We start from the raw sequence: 22,221 nt of genomic DNA, 5'->3' as shown, positions 1-22,221 counted from the left end.
GGGAAAATATGAAAATATAATATAACGTAATACAAATGTTAGAAATACTTTGTCACATATATAGTATTTTATATAAAATATTTCTATAAAAAAGAAAAACAAAATATTGCTATTTATTATTTTTGAAAATGAATGTTACAGTATGAACAAAAGTGTACATTAAAAACGCGGCTTAATACTCGTTGATGGCAGTTGCATGCGTTGCATGGGTGTAAACGGACGGACGTACAGTCGGACAGACAGCTGCAGTGTCATCATCTTGCTCTGTGCGTCTTATTGTACGGAACGAGCTTGAAGTGTCGGAAGTTCGAAAAGGAGCAAGTTGCTACTATGCCTCAGCGAAAACTAACCAAAGTCACGTTACTATTAATGTTGCCTGTTTGGCCAAGAGAATTCGCGATGTAGCCTCTTATACAGTCGATCTCATCGCGTTCGCGTTTATTCCTCATCCGATGTACCGAGAAGTATCGGGAGCATTTCGTGCAACATTTTCAAAGCCAAGTCGCATGAAATCTCCTGTTGTTGTTCTCGTAAAAACATTTGTCTATTGTCGTGTCACCCTTTGTCGTTATTCTCGACCTTTTCATCTACGTTCATATCTCCGTTGTCATCATTCTCAAGTGCCTTCTCTTTCCCTCTTTCACACTTTTAACTCACTATTTTCTGATTTCAACCACGCGAAAAGCCAGTGTATGCATCGAGTGACGTACTAATATATTTGTTATTTCGGTAAGTTTAAACATATATTTTCCATAAAATTACAAATTCATATGCTTTATCGTATTTCTTACGTAGAATTTTCCGCGAGAGAATCATCCGCTTTCTTATTTCTTGCGCATTGTTTATTTGTTGATCGCTGATTCGTCGCGACTCGTGATTTGTGACTCTCTTCACAATACTATTCCGCAAAATTTTCCCCTGATTGCTACTCTTCGGATTAAACAATCCGCGAACAAGATACCGTTTGAAAATTGCTTAAGTTGCTCGAGAAAAATTTGTCAAGCTTTTTCCTGTGACAGTATACCGAAAAGACAACGATAATTGACGCAAACGCGATAAATGGTTTTGCGATCGATGCAACATAATCCTCGTTGCTTATTCTGCTTTATTGATTCATAATTATAAACAGCGTTTCTTTTATCAAAATGTTGATAAGAAGTTTAGCTTTTTCTTGGAATTAATTTATGCAAAAAATGCAAATTGTACGTATATAAAACGTATATTGAATTATCTTGTTTTTGCATAAAATTAAGTAGGTAAATGAAAATGTTTTAAAAGAAATCGTAAATGTTTCGATTAAATGTATATTCATATAACATGACAATATTATGAGTATTATGATCCTAGTATTTTTTGACAATAAATTTCATAACATTACTTAAGTAAAAATTGATTGAGTAAAAATAATAAAAGGATTGCACTGACCAAAATTTTTATTGCATCATTTCAATGTCGAATAAACATCAATATATGTAATGCCTTATAACACATTGTTTTCTTTCTTTTTTTTTGAGTTGAAAGGTAGAATATAATATATCGTATAAGTGATAAAAATATAGAAGCCAGATATATTCTGTAAAGTTCATTTTATCCTTACATAATTGTAAATAATGTATTAACTGAATTAATTATAAAGTTTAATAATTAAAATTGAATACCCCATTATGTAGAATGATATATATAACAAAAAGTTCGTTATTTTTTATAGAGATAAAGTATAATAACACTGACAACAGCCAGATTATACACATTGCAAGATAATTATATATGTGTTAAATATACATTTCAATATATTAAAATAATTTTATATAAAATCATAATAATAAAATCATAAAATTTTTTTATTTATAAATATAACACTCTGTAATATCTCTGAAATTCTAATAATTTGCAGATATGAGGTGGATGACTCATTCCAAAATGCATCGCATTTATTAGACATCTTCAAAATAAATGGATCTTTTTGCCAACTAAAAGGCAAAGTGTTCTTATTTGATATATAGAATAAAAGAAAAAATGTCCCAATTAAGTATTAGTACTGGGAAGAGAGGGAGGAGTGTTGCAAGCTCCTCCGCATCTACTGTATCATCTCTAAGCAGCTCAACTGACCTAGCAAGCCTATTTGAATGTCCAGTTTGCTTTGATTATGTTCTTCCACCAATCTTACAATGCCAGAGTGGACATCTTGTTTGTAGTAATTGCAGACCAAAACTTAACTGCTGTCCTACCTGTAGAGGTCCATTAGGTATGTAGATAGCAATAAACTGGAACTTGTACAAATAAAAGTAGTTTTTAATATTGTTTTGATGAGAAATTCTTTATGAATCTGTAATGCAGGTAATATCCGCAATCTGGCAATGGAAAAAGTGGCAGGTAACGTGATGTTTCCCTGCAAATATTCAACAAGTGGATGCACAGTGTCGCTAGTGCATACTGAAAAGGCAGATCACGAAGATGCATGTGAATTCCGTCCATACAGTTGTCCTTGTCCAGGAGCTTCTTGTAAATGGCAAGGATCTCTCGAGCAAGTAATGCCACATCTTGTTATGAGTCACAAAAGCATTACAACTCTTCAAGGTAATTTTACCAAATAAGACACGCATTTGTGTTTCCTTTTATTACACAAATGTCTAAATCACTTTCGTTACAGGGGAAGACATTGTTTTTTTAGCAACAGATATTAATCTTCCTGGTGCAGTGGATTGGGTAATGATGCAGTCTTGCTTTGGTCATCATTTTATGTTAGTGCTTGAAAAACAAGAAAAGTATGATGGACATCAACAATTTTTTGCAATTGTTCAATTGATTGGTTCAAGAAAACAAGCAGAAAATTTTGCTTACAGGTATGTATTATTATAGCGTAGATAGCAGTTAAAAGAACTATTGCCAATTGGAACACGTAATGATAATATGTAAATGCTTATGTTCAACAGACTAGAATTGAATGGGCATAAAAGGCGCCTAACATGGGAAGCTATGCCGCGTTCTATTCACGAAGGTGTTTCATCTGCAATTTTAAATTCAGACTGCCTTGTATTTGACACCTCCATCGCGCAATTATTTGCCGATAATGGAAATCTAGGAATTAATGTTACAATTTCTATGGCATGAGGAAAGCTGGAAAAAGCAGTGTAAAATATTTTAAATGTATCAAGCAGTCTTTTGATTGTAATTCAGTCTTTGCACTGAGGATTGTCCGTTATGTACATATAGCATTTTTTTACGTTACCACAGATAAATATTAGCAATATGGATGTTAGGATATGTTTGGAATGTGTTGATAAAGCACAGCAATCAAACGCTCAGTTACAGGACCTCTCTTTAGAAGCTTTAAAGTGTACTTGTATGTGATATTAACATTACACATGGAAACAATAAACAATCATTCAGTATACTTATGCTGACTTTAAAGCTTTAGCACTGAGTATAACATCAATTCCAAAATGTACCTGACACCTATTGCACACTGTTATCATGTTCTTTTAGTCACTTCTTACTGAGCCAATTTAAAAAAAAACAATTTCTTTAATTTTGATGCTTACCAATTTAATTCTTTATAGAAATAACGTTATATTCTATAAAAAAAAGTAGTTTTCGTTGATAGATCAATAATGATCTGTTGATATACAGCATGGCATTATAAGTAAAAATTGATGGTACATACCTGAAGAAATCCTCTATACGTAATTTTTTACTATGTAGTAATATGTACTAAGCTGCATCAGTCATTATTTATTTTCATTTAGAAATTTTGCGTGGTCGCATATTTATTGTAACCTCATCTTTGTCTATAATTATAGTTAAAAAATAAGTTCATTTTAATAAATTTACTTTCATTTTAATTAAGACACATATTATAATTATTATCTATACTTGATACTTTGTATTTAACTTTTCATTATTTTTCAAAACTTTCATTAAGAAACTACAGTTTGAGACCATACAAGAACTCATATAAAATCAAAAGTTAGTTATAAGTTTGCAAATATACTGCTGAGAATTTATGATTATTAAGATGTGCTCAAAGATATTCAGAAAAAGTTGTTATTACTTTATTACAGGAAATCTTCTAACTTACGCTAATACACAGTGCATTGAATTATTTCTTTTGGTGAGCATTACAAAGATTGATAACATTATTCCATCTACTTTAATTTTATGAAGAAAAAGTATTAGAGTATATGTATCAGCAATATATACGGGAACACGAAAGTAGTTGGTATACGATAAACAGGTGCAAAATAATAGAATAAAATTGCGCAATTTCATCCTTTTTTACTGACATAAAAATGAACAAACTTATATAAGGAGAAATTATAATTTCAGAAATACATAGTTTCACTAAATTGGTGCATAGTAGTTTTATAAATAATAAGTGACATTGTAAATAATTTTCAAACTATCGTCCGTATAAATTTTTCGAGTGTCGTGTATCAAATTTGAGGAAATTCGATGATGATTATACAGTTAAACAAAGTTGATTAACGTTTGTGCATTAAGAACAAAAGAGATTTGTGCAAAAGAAATTAAAATTACATGAGCTTGATCCTAATCAAATTTGAAATTCTCAGGTCAAACCAAAATGTGGAAGACAACCGTTTTTACATCACCATGAATAAAGGCATATAAATTGCTTAACATTCCAGATGTAAGTGAAAAGTTATTGTAAATAGAACAAATTTGACATGTGTGATAAAATTATTAATTGGTAATTAAATTAACATGTAAACATGCATATGTATGAAGTTCGAAGGAATATGGGAACCAATTGCATGTTATGCATATGTATAAGTATATATAAATATATAAGCGTGACACACACACATATAATATATAACTATATGAAAGTGTATTTATATATATGTATATATATGCGCATATTAAACTTATACAATTACTTTTAAGTTTACATAAGTGTACTGCAAAATGAAATACTTAATTTTGATGGTTTTAAAGTTTCTGCAGTTTTGGCGGTTACTAAAAAAAAAAGACATTCGAATGTAACATTCACGTTAATTGTTATACTATCAGACGATATCAGAATATCCCCCTCCCCTATAGTCGTAATGCATCAATGGAACCGCATATTTTGCACATTTAGATGTAATTAAAAATATCTGTTGGAGAGCTATTATATTAAAAAGCTTGATGATAGATCTAGAACAGAACTGAACGGATAAAATATTACTGAAAAACAAAGTACGCTAGTAATTAAATACGATCTTAAATACGGTCAATAACGATCGTTCCGAGTATTGAAGTGCGAATTTCGTTAAAAGGATGATATGTGTATTATTAAGATGTATATACATATAATTTAATGATATTATTTAGATATTTATATATAGATATAAATCTAAAATTCATCACAATGTAAGGTTTAATTGTTCATTATAGCAATTTATTCTTACAGATAATGAAGGTATATACATATTTGTACCAATACAATCACTAAAAATAGTTAATTCACTCCTTAATTGCATACGTTTTCGAAATGTTGTAAGAATACGTTAAATTCTTAAATAACATATTCGCTATAAATATCAAGCATTAATTAATATTGAAATTTTTATAACGACTTAGTAATTTTCATTACGATGTGAAAAAAGAAACAATGTGTTGAAAGTAATGTTACATTAAGCATTAAATTATATGTAGACATTGTAGACTCGTGTATTATATTATTATCTGTAATTTGGTTTTACATACAACATAAACTTTTATGGACGACGATTTTTTTATAATATAACGATAAAATTTCTATATATTCCCCTAATTTTAATTGGATAATTTATTCTCAGTTACGTATAAGATTATAAATGAATACTTCGATATTGGTAGTATTAAATATGATTAAATATAATACTACAGATCCTGTTCCTAAACGTCGAATAAATTTGTTATTACATTAATATTGTATGTGAAAGTTTGTCAAGGTACCTCTTCCATATTTGTATTATATATAAGTTACGCAATTTACCGCGTATACGTTAAACTATTTGAGAAAACAAGACCTCAAGATAATTATGTCAAAATGCTGTTTTAAATTTATAAGTAGCACAAAAACTTATTAACAATACACGCATTCTGATCTTTTTTATAATAAAAAAAAATTATGACTGTTATACGTACTATCAAAATCGATACAGTGCCATCTAGGAACAATACGAGAACATGCTTGAAACAAATCGCGCTCGAATCCAGGGTTTGAATTCTTCTCTATATTCAAACTAGATCGTGCTTGCGCGAATTCTACTTGTTGCTCGGAAGCACGTTTCGTGGTCAACATTTATCCGAAGTTTTCTTAAAAGATTATTACAGTTTTAAAAAGCCGTTACATCGTACACGAAGAAAATGGCAAACTATCACAAACCAGAATCGAAAACCATTCTAGAATTGAAAGATATTGCGATAAAGTTGAGAATTCATTCGATCAATGCCACACAAGCCAGTAAATCCGGGTATGTGTGATATCCTATGTTATAATAGCAATACCATTAATTAATTATTCATTGTATAAATTTCTTATAAATCAACGTAGATCGATGCACCCTTACTAATTTTCGATCATCTTTATATTTAAGTTCTAATAAAGTTTGAACACTTGTAAAATCACGCGCGAAGATTATCTCAATGAAAACTGCATGAAAGGAGAATGTTTGCTTTAGAATCAATTATGTTATACAATACATGCACGGTTTTTTTCTATTTGATATTCGATACTTAATTACTATTCGATAGTTTCTATTATTTTTATGTGGTATGATCTTAATTTTTTTTTACATGACTTGTTCTTCCGAGTTATCATATTTAATGTTATATCACTTTTTTACATCTTCCTACATTATGTTTCATGGATCAATGTAATTTTATTATTGCACTTCATGTTTATGCACAGAGTTTATATCTATACGATAGTAAAAGACTATATTTTAAAATTGTTATGAACTTTCACTTTTAATGATTATTGATCAATGTGGGATAAAATATTGGAAAAATTTTCCAGAAAAATCTAATTTTGGATAAATAAATTTTTCAGTATATTTTTTCTTGAAAAATAAAGAAGAATCTATAGATACCTAAAACCTATCATATTAGAATTATCTAAGTTTCGTGTTAATCATAAATTATACCTTTATATAATTAACAATAACAATACTTTGAAGAATGGTCAAGAGTTGTCGCATCATTGCGCTGTGTATCTTGTAAAAAAATGTTCAAACTTTTTAGAAGGACAGTTATAAAAATAGACAGGAAATCATACCATGTTTTCTTATGACTTATGCAGAGCAGTAGCATAGTCAACACGTGCACAATACCAAAATGCACGCTATGAAGTAGTTACGTAATAAACATACGATAGTGTTGAAGAATCAAGAGCACATAGAATGTTGAAAGAGCTGGACATACCATATAAAATTGTTTATCCTTGAATATGATAAAAACGATTGCTACATAGTCTAAGAATTTGATTCGTCTATTATTCGTCTTTTCACGATACCTGTAACTTTTATAATAAGGTTCATGGAATTATCAAACATTTCCTTCACTATATTATTATTTTAATTAACAATTATCAATTAATCACGATTAAATTTTTCTCCATTGGTGTCCAGAAAAACGTTATTAATTAGTATTTTTTTAATTTTCTAAGGAAACTGTGTTGATAAAACATGGTTATTATAAACCAGATATTCTTGCTATCGGTATGGTAGTTGTAGCGATAGTACGAGTTCCAAAAGAGTATCCATGAAACGTAAACGTGCCGATTTTGAAATCTACGATAGCCTGTCTGGAAGAAAGTAGGGAGCGCGCAGTTACTCGCGAGTTGCGAATTATTGTGTTCGATGTCCCTTAGTCAGTCCCTCAGTTGCTATCGAACGTTCGGTGGGAAACGACTTCCGAAATTCTCTATAGTTTAAAATGGTGCGTGATACGAACATGGAAAAACTCCAAGACCTTGCGACCAGGCTTCGTATTCAATGTATTCAAGCAACTGAGGCATCAAAAAGCGGGTATGATACGAGTGAAATGTTATTCGAAAGTTTTTATAATCGCTTTGGCAAAATCGAAATACATACCATATCTTCCTCATATTTTTTTTAAAACCTCGCTGTCGTGGATAGATTTGTACTATAAACATGCTGATTTTTCTTCTTGGCATGTTCAAAAATTTTCTTTGAAATTTTTCAGGAAATCAGAATTTTGCAACAATTAGTAACTTATTACATTAAAATTAAATAATTACAAATTAAAGCATCCTTGTAGGTATATCTTAATGTTTTATTGCATTTAAGTATGTTCGCTATCAATGCGAAGTCAGCGATTGATAGTGCTTTAACATTTATAACATAATTGTAGATAAAATTAAAATATGAAGAACACATAATATATAAAAAACAATACATTTAATTAATAATCTATTTAAGATTTTTATATTATTCCTACTATGTAGTTTACGTTATCTAATCAAAGTAATTTAACGAAGTAAATTTTGCTGATAAATTAATTTTAGTATAAAAAAGTATAATAAAAGAAGAAAGATAAATTTATTCTTTGCAATGCAGTTAATGATTAGTGCCTTTTTTGCATATAAATCGTATTACATAACTACGGCTTTTAATGATTATTCCGATATTCAATGATCGTATGATCAAGATTGATATCCTGTATGACCTTTGAAGATAACAGTTTATGATTACGAAACTTATAATTACACGTTCCGATAATCTTTGTAAAGTCGGTGTATTCAAATTATTCTTCATTAATACCGTTATGAAAATTTTCTAATCTTATATATTTTTTTACTTTACATAGACATCCAACATCATGTTCTTCTATGGCAGAGATTATGTCCGTTTTATTCTTTCACACAATGCGTTACAAAGTATCGGCACCGCGTGATCCAAGCAGTGACAGGTTTATACTGAGCAAAGGTCATGCAGCACCTATTCTTTATGCAGGTAAATATTTGAAATTTATGCGCATTAACTAATCCTTATGAAGTTGTGTCAAATTCCGAGGTAACTAATAATTATATGGTTACAGCATGGGCCGAAGCAGGACTTTTCCCAGCAAGTGAATTATTAAATTTAAGAAAAATTGATAGTGACTTGGAAGGACATCCTACTCCAAGACTAAACTTTGTTGATGTGGGGACTGGTTCTTTGGGACAGGGCCTTTCAGTTTCTGCCGGAATGGCCTACGTAGGAAAAAATTTTGACAAAGCAAATTATCGGTATGTTGATATTGAAATAATTACCCTTTATTGTTTGTTTTATATAAAGCAATGTTGTACTTATGTTTTCAATGTATGATAATAATTATATGAATTATTTATCAATGTTTATGTAGCGTATATTGTTTAATTGGTGATGGAGAAGCAGCTGAAGGTTCAGTATGGGAAGCACTTCACTTTGCTTCTTACTATAAGTTGGATAATCTTTGTGCTATCTTTGATATTAACCGTCTGGGTCAAAGTGAACCAACATCTCTTCAACATAATATGGAAGTCTATCGCAAAAGACTTGAAGCTTTTGGTTTCAATGCATTGGTGGTTGATGGTCATGACGTAGAAGAGTTGGCCAAGGTTTGTTAGGAAAAATACATGTTCACGTATAAAAAAATATTATTTATGAATATAAGAAATTTAAAATAACATTTTGTTTATCAGGCCTTCCATGAAGCACAAAATACAAAAGGGCGACCTACTGCCATTCTAGCAAAGACGTTTAAGGGCAAATATTTCCCTAATATTGAAGATCAAGAAAATTGGCACGGAAAGCCACTTGGCAATAAAGCAAACGAAGTCATTCAAGTAAGGATTGCATTTCCTACATAATAAAAATAATTTTACATTTCTCTTAGAGACTAATAAAATGTTCAATTGCAGCATTTGACTGGAATGTTGAAAAATCCAGGTCCTTTAGGATTGCATCCTCAAAAACCATTAGTCAACGATGCTCCAGCCGTAGATCTTAGTAATATTAAATTAGCATCGCCTCCGAACTACAAATTAGGAGAACAAGTTGCTACCAGATTGGCTTATGGTACTGCTTTAGCTAAGGTTTGCATCCTTTTCTTTCAGTTAGGCGAGTATAATGCATTTTGTTGTTACCTGTGTGTTATTGTTATATTTTTTTATTTAGCTGGCAAAGAACAATCCTCGCGTCGTTGCTCTGGATGGAGACACAAAGAACTCTACGTACGCAGAGAAAATCAAGACAGTTGACCCAACTAGATTTATCGAAGGGTTTATTGCTGAGCAGAATGTTGTAGGAGTAGCAATCGGTGCAGCATGCAGAGACAGAACAGTCGCATTTGTATCTGCGTTTGCTACTTTCTTCACTCGTGCCTTTGATCAGGTAAAGTATGAAAATGTGAATAGAAAAGCGACTATGTTATTTCATACTTTTGATTTTGCAGATTCGAATGGGCGCTATTTCACAAACGAATGTCAATTTCGTTGGTTCTCATTGCGGTGTTTCGATCGGAGAGGACGGCCCTTCGCAAATGGGTCTGGAAGATATAGCTATGTTCCGTACAATTCCTGGTTCTACCGTCTTTTACCCATCCGATGCTGTTTCTGCGGAACGTGCCATTGAATTAGCAGCTAATACAAAGGGTATTTGTTTCGTACGCACATCTCGTCCTGCCACGGCAGTTATATATGAAAACGAAGAACCTTTTGCCATTGGCAAGGGCAAAGTGGTTAAATCTTCTCCTAAAGATCAAGTTCTCGTGGTTGGAGCTGGTGTAACTTTGTACGAAGCACTTAAAGCTGCTGATGAATTATCTAAAGTAGGAGTAAATGTTCGAGTGATCGATCCATTTACAATTAAACCACTTGATGCTCAATTGATTGTAAAGAACGCCAAAGAAGTTGGAGGTAGAATCGTTACTGTTGAAGATCATTATGCGGAAGGTGGTCTAGGGGAAGCAGTTCTTTCGGCGGTTGCTCTGGAAAGAAATGTTGTAGTTAAGAAGCTAGCTGTTACTGAAGTACCACGTTCTGGCCCTCCAAATGTGTTGTTGGATAAATATGGAATTAGTGCAAGCAAAATTGTTGCTGCGGTTCAAGAAATATTGAAATTGTAATCGTAGTGATTATATAAAGGTACTGGTATCGTTTTGATGTTAAAGAAATTACACAAAATCAACTGCCATATCGATATGTACGCAAAGCTACATAATATTTTGAAAAACACATATATGAGGAAAACAGTGCATTCCGTTTGTAAGCATTTACCGTACGTTTAAAACGTCGAAAATTTTGTTCTTGTTATTATATTAGAGAAGATGGTAGAAAAAGATTGTTCTTCTTTGTACATATACGTTTCAAAAGAAAAATATTAGACTTGAAAATTGTATCAAATTTTGATACTGAAGAAATATAATTTTATATGAAAGTTTGATACGTATACTGTTTATAGATTAACACTATTTTGGAATTATCATTCTACACATAAGTAAATAGATATATCTGCAACAAGAATTTTTTATTAACTTTATCGATACCTACTACCTCAGGCGCACAATTTTTTGATGTTAAATGTTATATTAAATACAAATAAAAGTTTTATGAGGACGTAAATATCTTATTTCTGTTATTGAATACAGTAATATATACCTATATGTATAGACGACTAACAAAGAATAGACACATCGTTACGCGATCAAAGAAGACAGTTTAAAAAATTGCGCGCAAATTACGATAGAAGGAAGTTTCAGCTCCAAGAAATTGGAAGAGAAAAGATTCGGAGGTAGGAAAATCCCTAGACGATGAAATCAGTTCAGTAAGAATGAGATTGTGATTGGTCGAGAAATTGTATAAAGGTTATGGTGAGAGACGAATAAAGAGAAAGATAACAAACGAGAAGAGACAGCAGCGCCACAATTCCCTGTTAAACAAGAAACGTCAACCATTCCCTGTTCTTCGGTTCGGTGTCTGGATTGCCGTTCGCTATCCAAATATCCAGGCTAGTACGGTCAAGTTATATATGTGTATGTGCGCGCAGGTGTCTCCCTCGCTCTTGATTCTCGTTGTTGGGTTATACGTAGTAGAGTATTGCGTGTACATAGGTGAACGGTGGCACGTGTATGCATGTGTTGGAGGTATACACGCGTGTGCGTTTCCCGTTCCGCGATTCGCGTATCCCGAAAAGATGGCCGCCATGAAAGCGTACGGTTGTGATGTTGACGTCGTTCACAGCAAGGCCGCGTCACGTCCTCGAAAAGCGTGAAAAGAAGGTGATTATTCGAATGCTTCCACGACTCTCATGGTGCTCTCTAACGAGAACGCGGTATAGCGAGAAAGTAGTTGATAATTCGAAACGCGAGTGCGGTGTTCGTAGGATCCCTCTCGCAGTGTTCGACGAAAACGACGAACAGAAGAGAGGAGAAAGAAGAGAGGGAGGACGAGCGAGGAACGTGCCCTGTAAGGGGTTGAAAGGAATCGTATGTGACAGAGAGAGGAGTGGACGAATAGCCTGTCGAAGAGCGGAGGTAAGAAGAAAGGAAAGAAGAAAAATAGGAAAGCGCGTGGAGAATACAACAGGGTGATACACGGAAGTTAGTGATAGCTAGAGAATCGCGGGTGGTTTATGGTGTCGCGAGTGAAACAAATGCGTGCGCGTCGTACGCGAACAAGCCTCTCTCTTGCCAACGATATCCCGGTCAACCTGTTTTTTGCATTTCCTTCGGGCTGCCTTTTACGTGTGACTCGAAACATTGTGTCAACGAGGGACGGCCATATTAATCCGTAGCCCCCGCCGTCACACACATATTCCAACAATCTTAACTCCTCGAGGTGGTGCCTCTAGTTTTACGATATTCGCTACATTTTTAGTGCGTATCCTATGTTGCGACCAATCTTCTGTTAACCGTGTCGTGTCGTATCGTGCTGTGCTGTTCCGTGTAGTGTCGTGTCGTGTCGTGTTGTATCGTGTCGTATCGTGTCGTGCCTTGCCTTCTAGCACCGTACCGTACCGTACCGTACGTATCGTGTCGTGATTCCTCGACTACTTGGATATACGCGTAAGATAATGTCCAGATTTTCGCCGGATGACGGTGCGTGTACCTAGTGCATGGACGGTGGTACTAGTGCATACGAGGAATATAAACGACCGCCACTACGTGAGTTCTATGCCACCCGATGTTCATGTATCGTTCCGAAACAACTCAACGGTTCTCCAGCACTGTGTCTATCCAGTTCACCAGCAGTACCACCCTTCCTAAATTCTCTACTATCCGCAGAGTAAGTAAATCAAATACATTTTTCTATGTATCTTTATGTTTTTATTTCTTTATTTACCTTGAATAACATACAATGGGAGAGAGGAAGGCTATACCTTGTATAAGCCAAGATTATACAAGTCAGAAATAGATAGCAGTAATCATTTTGACTCATAGCACTCATCGTGGTTAACATATGAAGGATCATTATATATATTTCAAGCCAGTATTTTATAAAACAGCCTGTTTCAAAGTTTACGCATAGAAGATACCTGTTAGTAATACATGCATTTAACGATGATCAGACGATAAGTTTTTCTGTAAACCAATGTGAATCTTTAATAAAGTGTTTAGATCCTAACTACTTTTTGAATGCTGTTTTACTAGTTTATATATGTTATTGTTTTGTCGGATACAGATTTATGCTACGCGTGCTATGTTATAAAGAATGATTTATTGGATTAAGTAAATTAAAGCGACGTTTAGATTCTCTTTCAAAATTATAGACGTCGTCAGAGAAATTAAGTCTTGTCATAACGATCAAAGATATCGTTTTGCTCCAAAGACAATGTAACGTCTTAACTACTTTATTAACTTTACAATGGTCCATAATAAACTATTTTATCAGTTGTTTTGCTTGGTAATATGTTGAACAAGTATTGTTATTCAAGATGATAAAATAATGGGAGGAAGCAACAGACAACATAACCTCATCTTGAAATGACAGGAAAACAAGGTGTCTGACTTAAGCGGATGTAATAATGTTATAAACATTTAATTTAAGAACAATAGTAATCTTAATCCACGAAGTTATCAATACCTGCTATTATTAACTTTAGTTTTTCTAGAATAGAATATGTTTATATGCAAATACAAATAGTTCTGTACATTTTATTAAATATTACTAAAATGAAATGGTAAATACAAAAACATAGAAACGAATGTACAAAAGTATGTATATAACAAACATGAAAATAAGCTTAAAACAATATTTTCAAAAAAAGATAAAATGGCGAATTACTTTCGCTTCCTCGTTGTGACGAATGCGAGCTAGGTCGAAAGAGAAATAATAGCATAGGAGAATCAATTGATCACGTTTGTCATGTAAGTAATTTTTAAGGTAAAAAGACAGTTTTGTGGTGATTAATCATTCCCCTCGTAGCAGCTCGGCCTATTTAATAGCGTGTTCCAGTGGCCTGTCGCTCGGCCTTTTTTATACCGGTTTCAAAGGCGGTCGAGTGTACTTGGTATTTCGTAGCAATGTGTCGTTACGATGATACCGTGCGAGGTTTCTGCCAGTATCTTTCTTTTTTCTTTCCTTTTTTTCTTTTCTTTTTTCTTGAAAACACTTTTTCTTGTATATGTGTATATCGTTTCGCAGTTTCCCATTCGCGATTACAAGTTCTTGTCACATTCGGTATCATCGTGCCCTAGTGTGGTTCGTGGTCTCACGCTTAAAAATTGCTCTCGACTAAAAGTCTGAGTATTCGAGTCAGTCAGGTAGCAGGAAAATAGATGATCGTTTTTGAAGTACATGCTCGTACCGGCTAACGACAGGCAGGATTATTAAGGCACTTAAGCTCAGACTACTAACTTGTAACTTGTAGTTTGCATAAATGAATAAATGTAACTGACAAGTAAAAAGTTCCTGCTAACTTGAGAGAAGCGTTTTAGTGGATTTGATTTTTCGCCAAACATCTTTTCTGTTTGGGAAACTTCAGTATTTTACGACGAAATTCTCCTGCTTTAGAAGATTCTGTCACTCGCGAAGAATTTTTTCGTATTACAGAAGATTTTATCTCTTCCAAAGAATGTTTCCTCTTTCGAAGAGTTTGCTTTTTCGAGAATCTGGTTTTTTCAGTTTGACTGAGTAAACTGCTTATAAAAAAACAGCGGATTAACGTTTTGAAGAGGGCTATTGCTGGATCTCTAGCAGTTGGAAGTAACAGCTCGTGCTCGCTGTAATTTATTTGCTTTTTATTTATCGGCCTGCTGTTCATTGTTTTAGAGCAACATCGATTCACTTGTACCGATATTTATTTTCATTTCTCGTTTCGCTGGTCCATTACACTCTGCACGTAGTTTACAGTTCCTATAACGAAAGCACATAATTTACCTTTCTTTCAACGAGTGTATATCGTTTGATCGTTGAAATTTCGTCGGAATTCAAACTAGATATCGGTCGGCAACATAAACGCGTACATAGTTACCGGCAAATAGCTACAGGTGAATTCGTAATTAGCCTCGTTCTCTTTTCACGTTGAATAGTAGTAGTTGAACTATGACAGTTGTAGAATATCGAGCGAACCGGTTGAACGTTACAGGTTACGAACTCGATCGTTTTCAATTTTTATCTTATCTTCGTGTTTTGATTTTTACCACGCGATAAAGCCACGAGTACTCGTTGAACATTGCTTTTGTTTCACGTCGATTAGTGAGAATGGTTTATGATTAACGCGTTATCGTATATTAATTCCTTTTGATCCAAAATCTACTTCCCATAGATTTTATCCTCTTTTTTTAGTTAAAAGTCGATAATGATAGATCGAATTATCTACCATTGCACAACTAGAGAAAATGGAAGTTTCGTTATTTTCTTCCGCCAGTTTTAGCTCGGTTAATAGAAAAGTAACGTGGATTTTTGATCGTGTACTAATCGTGAGACAAACAGTTTCAAGTTGTTCGTATTTCGGTTAGTTCGCGATGAAACTGCGCCTCTAAAAACGCACTCCTTTTACGCTATTTTTGAAAATCATTTTTTCCAACTTTCCAAACAGTTTTGTTTTTCTTTTCCTGAGAAACACTTTCGAAATTGCATCGACTACATTACGCTTGCGAGATACACGCGCATTATGAATATCTCGAAGAACGAGAAAATGTTAGATGGGACGCTTTAAATAAGGAGGGCAGAGTTTCATCGTGCCGGAGCGAAACGTTACAGCGAATCATTTAGGATTCATTTCATACAAATTGAAGCTGTTTGCACGAGTGTAAAGTTGCAAGGTCGTAAGCATAAAGTTATTAAAGGGGTTAGTTCGATCTAATCGTTTAAACATAGCAATGGCTAATTGCCCGCTCCAGGTAAATAGAAAGAACAAAAAAAAATAGAGAAGGAAGTGAGAAAAGATGGTGGACTCGGTAGATTTTATTCGGTGCATAGCTTGTTTTTCTTCTCCGCGCGAAAGAACGACAACGTCTCGCGTTCTCCTCGCCACTTTCCGCGGGTAAAGTCCCCTTTGGAGAGTTCTCAGGCGTAGCTTCGCAACAATACGAACTACGTAAGATTCGTCTTACAAGCGCTTGCACTTACACTCGAAACGTATCAAAGACGACGGAACTCTCTCGCGTTTTCCGTAGCTCCGTACCCAGGTGTCGAATCGGTTCGAAAATAGTTCGATTCTCTTCTGTCGATTGGAGCTTGGTAAATTAGAGAAGATTCATAACAAAAGCGACCTTCGTTCGCGCTTGTATTCGTTTCGGAAGAGCTCGCTCGTTTGTGTTTCTTCGGAGTTAAGTAAGATGCGCAAGGATGAAATATTTTCCTGTTTATACCTTCTGCAACGCATCTGGAAAGAGTAAGCTAGGCTAAAGTACGTTATATCGTAGAATAACAGACAAAGGGCAACGAGGTCATTGCATTTTCATGGCAGCGCCGTTCTTTTTCTAACGGTCAAGGGATCGTATCGTACGTATCGTATTGTGGACAGAAATTGACCGAGGGTCTCGAAGTATTCCGAGGAAGCGTAGTTTTGGTCGTACGAAGCGAACGAAATACGGTGCTCGTTAAAGCGTATATTTCTTATATGATGTCACGGCAATTGAAATATGCTTCTCTAACCACGTTCTAAAAGCCTATATATAGATTTTATGAAATGTCAGCGGTTTGTTAAAGATAAATATGGAACTCGAGGAACGTAGATATATTCTTCGCTTTGGTCTAAATTTAGCTCATGTGCAAATATTTCTTTATTTCCACCGTGACTTTATATAAAATACCAACGTTTTCATCGAATCGCGCCAGACGTCCGAATACTTACGAGCCACGGTGTAAATCATTTTTGTCACGAATTTCATAATTTCACCGGGTCACTTCGCCATTCCGATATATCAGATTACGAAGGATCGATATTTACGCGATTCACTCGAATTTTTTTTTTTTTATTTATTTATTTATATTTTACAATTTGTCCAGTAGGACATTTGGTAAAATATTACAGCTTAGTGGTATAATAATACAACATGTGGATGGCTACCCCCAGTGGGATACCATCTTCGAATTTGATTGATTTATTTCTTTAGTGTGGTGAATGTTTGTTTGTTAGGTTATGTCCTTTGTGAGATCTGTTGGGCGTTTCCTTTTTAATCTTCTTTTCACTCGAATTGAACGAAAGTCTACAACGTTGTTCAAAATTCTATCGAGCTAACGTAGCACCGGATTTTTCCAAGTTTTCCGAAGTATGTGGAGTAACGAAGTATTGGCGAAGCGGTTGCGTGATGCGCGCGTCCGGTACACAACTGAGGTTAGATCGCGTTCGAGAACACGTACGTGAATCGTTTGGGGTCGGTGCATTAATTAATGGCACAGAGGCAGAGGCCCGTTATCTCGTCCGAGTGACGATGTTCCCGTCGGTTGAATCGCGAATCCGTTTATCTCGGCACCGCGACAAATTTCCTGCGTTAAAAGCGTCGTGGAATCGCCAGCTTTTCGGTAAGAGTTGCGCATCCTGACTGGAAGAGCGGAGACTCGCGTGACGCGACACAGTTCCTCGCTTCCGGGCTGTACTCCGCGAGTTTTACGCGAAATAACGAGACTTGCTCGACAAGTTTATTACTCGGCCGCGCTCTGTCTTTCGTATTCGCCGATTTTACTGCCGCCCATAGTTACAGTGTTCTATCTGCCATCTCGAAACATCCGAGAGAACTAAAATTTTATCGTTTTCTTTCCGCCATCCTTGTTTTCTTTCGTGCGATTCGAAATTCTACTCGGTCATTATTTTATGAGACAGAGATATCGCAATGGCATTTGCTACGGCACGATAATATTAAAACGAAGTTCGCACGAAGTAAAGTTGCCGTCGTAATAGGTTCCGAGAGTTAAGAAAAATACGTGGGAAGAAGGAACTCGGCGTGCCATTTTAGCGAATTGGCTCGTAAATATAATATAGCGCGCATCTACCGTATAACCGGAGACTTTGTTGACTTTGAAACGCGCTCTCTCGAAGAACGGTGTTCAGACAGTTGCGTGACGATCTCGAGTTAGAATAAAAATAAACTCGCGATAGAAGAGACGATTTTTTCGAGCCGAGTCCGGATCGTACGTAGAAACGCGAGGCAATTACGACAAATAATATCGTTGGTTTGGCAAAGCCAAAGCTATCGAACTCGGGAACGAGGAAAATATTCTCGTTCGATTTCCATGATTTTCGTTTCGCGTAAGATCAACGTGCATCCGAGCTTTCGGTAAGTGGCTTTAAATCAGATTAGTCCAGTTGCCCGATGTAATTCCCTTCGATTTCGATTACTTTGCTCGATTCAGATTATCTGGATAAAGTGGAACGAACGTTTACCGATGTTGGGGTAACGCGTGTGCTGTAAGACTGACGGCGACGACGCCGACTCTATACGCCGCACTACGGTTACGCGAAAGGCGAAATGAAAATACGTCCCGTCTGTCGTTCGCATGACCGCCAAGCAGACTGCACGTGACGCATCCGAGCTGTGTTGCGCCGTAGTAGTGTGCTTTCTAGGGAGGCTGCAACTCTTAGACGCCGGTCGCGCCTCCCTTTGCTTCCTTCCTCTCTGACCCAATGTTTGTTCTGCGTTCTTTCCAACTGCTATGTATTTAAAACCAGTTTTTACGCAGAGAATTATACAAAGAAATTCCTGTTGTTCTCCAACTCGATTATTTATTCCTCCCTTTCTCACAGTTATTTATTCTTCTTTTCTTCGTAAAACTGCTTTCACAAGTGTCAGAGAGTATTTACGAAAACAGATTAGCATTATACATGTGTCACGAAATATACTTTATTCTCCGTAGTTAAAATAGTTTGTCTAATATACTTTTCCATTGTTCAAGCTACGTTAAAATATTCGAAGTACTCGCGTCTTTTTACCTTCTTTTTTTGTCTTTCAAGTAAAAACGTATTGTACAAGCTGTTACGAAACAATCTCTACGTAGTTGACTTTAAAATCGAACCAAGCGAAACGAAAAACTTCGGTTCTTCTCAGTTCCGATGGCTACTACGACTGGCTGGTGAAAAACATCGCCGCCTCGTTGTACTTGTTGCAGCATCTACGGATCGTCGATTAGGTTCAAATATATCAAATTTCGTATCGTTTAGCAGATACTCTCGTACGATTGCAAAAATTCGATATCGCGGAAATGAAATATATAGAGCCTCGAGAAAATCGCTTCATTGGAAAATAAGAGCGCGTACCGATAATTTTCCCAGCTACCGCAACCGCAATCTCATTTATCCGGGAAATGTCGTAATGGGGATTTCGTCGCTCGACGAGATTAAAGCACTCTGCATCGTCTGATAGCGACATTGTAACTTCCGTTTTTCCTTTTTTCTTTCTCTTTTCTCGATATCGCCGCTTTCTTTCTACGCTTTTCTTTCAAAAGTATGCATCGGACTGGGATACGTGCCAATTGGAACTTGTAACGACGGGGGAAGGAAAGGGGAAAACAAAAGTGGAAAGACCGATGGAACAGAAAAAGGCGAAACAAGAATCGAAGTATCGATGAAAAGAAACTCGTCCAAGACTGTGTCGGCCTGACGCTTATCGTTACACGACTTTCGTACGAATTTCACGCGCTTCTCTTTTTGTTACAAATGGGATTACGTTAGAGTACGAAGCGTTAATAGAGAGACGGTAGTTTGAATCAACGACCAACGTTGATGGAGATACTTGGTTGCCTCGGTTCGCGTTCGAAACAGAGTTAATTCGGGGTAATAATCGTAACGATCGAAATAGCTGGAACCCGACGAAGAAACAGCAAATGGCAAACGATAAAAGTCTCTTAACGTCCACTTTTAAATAACTATCCTTCGACGTCTCAAGTTTGCCAACTGTTCACGCGTTGATTGCCACGATGGTTATCGGTGATGCGTGTTTTGCTACAATTTTTAGAGCAATTAAGATAGGACGAGTGTTACGGACTAGAAAATTGTCAACGATGCGAGGGACTTGATTAAGCGAATGAGTCGGAAATAGGTGCGCAAATGCGATAGAATATTTTGCAACAAATTAAATGTTATGGAGTAGCATATCTCGTTCTATCGCGGTTCTCGGGGCAAAATGTACAAAATTCGCGCGGCAATCGGTTGATCAAGTTTCTTCAAGCTTCTAAAGGGATGCTTTACGGATCGATGATTCGTCGATCGAACCATGTAATTAGAGTGTCTCAACGCTATAGGCGCGTACTCATCGGCAAACACGTTCACGAACGGTATTTACGAACGGTGTTCGCAAGACGTTCCTAAACATTTTACGACCATTCTACGATTTTCCCGCGACCTGTAACGAACTCGTGAACGGTTCTTGAAAGCTATATAAATATTCTATGTGGCTCTTTATATACCGTGTTCATAAAAGCTTTAGTATAGACGCTCTTGAGAACTAGGTACGTTTCACGAACAGTATGCAAACAGATGTCAAACAGGCTACGAATTATTCACGCACAGTAAGTGTTTGTCATCTGTTTGCGTGCTGTTCGCGAACATGTTCGTCAAATACAGTTCCCTGAAATGTCTATACCAAAGGTCTTGCGAACACGGTTAAATATTTTTGTAGGAATCGAGAACAGTTCGCGAATCTGCGTTGTTGGAGCCGAACACCTGTTCGTGAGAGCCTGTTGAAAGTTCACTGGCGGATCAGCAGGTTTTTTTTTTTTAACACCGTGGAGCCTACCTGCTCAATGATAAAAATCCATTTGAACTTAGTGTTTGGTTTTCTTTCTTTTTTTTTTTTTTTGACGTTTCTCTTGCAAAAGATTTCCGTTAATCCGTGGTCCGTAACTCGTGGAATTTCGCCAATAATGCTAATCTAATCGCGCAAGATGGCACCGATCGTTCGAAAGTATCGTATTACAAAAACACGATTGCTGAAACGCAGCGATCATTCGGAAGACGTGTGCCGTTCGGATATCGTTGCTCGAACGGACGGTTAGAAAAATTGTCGAGGGCAGAAGAAGAGAAGACGCGAGAATGAAAGAGAAACATTGGTGGAGGAAGAAATCGATGATACGATTGTTTTAGAGAGAATGGAACGAGCTGCTTTGTTCGACCAGCGTGTTCACGAACGACGTAGAAATTTCTTGGCTCGTCCATGATGGATCTCGCGTTCGACGCGATAACGAATCGTATTTTTCAAGGAGAAGAGCATTGCGAGGAAATTGCTTCCAAAATTTTTCAACCGCTGCTCGTTACCTTGAAACGAGTCACGCAACGTGGATAAGTGAGCCTCGACCTTGTAATAACGTATGCATAAGAGCCGCTGGCTATTATCGTGGCTTAATTGTTCGCCGAGATAATTAAAACCGGAGGATGAAATTTTTCTAAGAATCGGATGGATCGCTAAATCCTGAACGCTGTTGGCGACTAGCGCGTTTCCCACAGGCGTGGCGGTTAACGAGAAACGTGCTTCGATTTATTCCAGAGAAAAGGTTAAAAGCAACAACGAGCGCAAGTAAAAGTAGTACAGCAGAGCTTTGCATATTGGAGGCAATAGGGAGACAAAAAATTCTGGATAATGGAATTTTCCGGATTAACCGGTTAACTGCGCTCGACGTGTATACACGTCAATCTGAAATTTTATTTCGGAGCGATTGACGCGTGTACCCGTTGTGTGAAATAAAAAATTGCCATTTACTATAAAAAAACTCGAGAATTTTTTAGTAAAAAGTAATATAAACGACATTTATACTTGCGGCAGATCTATTATGTGTTTTATAAAAATATGTTTGATTATTCGGTTATTCTCTTT

General features: G+C 35.8%; 3 protein-coding genes across 9 annotated transcripts in view; all 3 read left to right on the top strand.

Moving 5' to 3' along the window:
• Positions 1 to 182: 182 nt before the first annotated feature.
• Positions 183 to 5,127, top strand: LOC100748470 (E3 ubiquitin-protein ligase SIAH1). 4 transcript variants are annotated; one of them, XR_002947648.2, is made up of 7 exons: positions 183 to 729; positions 1,895 to 2,245; positions 2,338 to 2,577; positions 2,651 to 2,843; positions 2,934 to 3,131; positions 4,062 to 4,234; positions 4,327 to 5,127. XR_002947648.2 is itself a non-coding variant. In XM_024371148.2 (6 exons), the coding sequence occupies exons 2-5, from the start codon at positions 2,017 to 2,019 to the stop codon at positions 3,109 to 3,111; spliced, it is 840 nt and encodes a 279-aa protein (XP_024226916.1). In that variant the 5' UTR covers positions 183 to 729; positions 1,895 to 2,016; the 3' UTR covers positions 3,112 to 3,131; positions 4,062 to 5,127. The 4 variants fall into 4 exon arrangements, 2 of the variants coding, with proteins under 2 accessions (XP_024226916.1, XP_003493516.1); XR_004462679.1 differs by having other exon boundaries at positions 2,934 to 4,234; positions 4,327 to 5,010; XM_024371148.2 differs by having other exon boundaries at positions 4,062 to 5,127.
• Positions 5,128 to 6,354: 1,227 nt separating this feature from the next.
• Positions 6,355 to 11,593, top strand: LOC100748109 (transketolase-like protein 2). Of its 2 annotated transcripts, none has more exons than XM_003493464.3 (8): positions 6,355 to 6,461; positions 8,818 to 8,963; positions 9,049 to 9,238; positions 9,355 to 9,589; positions 9,674 to 9,817; positions 9,893 to 10,066; positions 10,149 to 10,364; positions 10,426 to 11,593. In XM_003493464.3, exons 1-8 carry the CDS (start codon positions 6,355 to 6,357, stop codon positions 11,095 to 11,097), a joined length of 1,884 nt encoding a protein of 627 aa, XP_003493512.1. In that variant the 3' UTR covers positions 11,098 to 11,593. The 2 variants fall into 2 exon arrangements, with proteins under 2 accessions (XP_003493512.1, XP_003493513.1); XM_003493465.4 differs by lacking the exon at positions 6,355 to 6,461 and adding an exon at positions 7,795 to 8,015.
• A 321-nt stretch (positions 11,594 to 11,914) lies between these two features.
• LOC100749304 overlaps positions 11,915 to 22,221 on the top strand; it is a 57,379-nt gene continuing 47,072 nt past the window's right edge. For all 3 annotated transcript variants that reach the window (XM_024371143.2, XM_012391680.3, XM_024371144.2), the window contains exon 1: positions 11,915 to 13,255. In XM_024371143.2, coding sequence (XP_024226911.1) covers positions 13,154 to 13,255 — 102 coding nt within the window. In that variant the 5' untranslated portion in view covers positions 11,915 to 13,153. The remainder of the gene's footprint in view (positions 13,256 to 22,221) is intronic.

The sequence above is a fragment of the Bombus impatiens genome, unplaced genomic scaffold, assembly GCF_000188095.3.
Source record: "Bombus impatiens unplaced genomic scaffold, BIMP_2.2 scf_1112, whole genome shotgun sequence".
Classification (NCBI taxonomy): Eukaryota; Metazoa; Arthropoda; class Insecta; order Hymenoptera; family Apidae; genus Bombus; species Bombus impatiens.
Note: the sequence above shows the minus strand (reverse complement) of the source record. Positions and strands in the feature narration are given on the sequence as shown.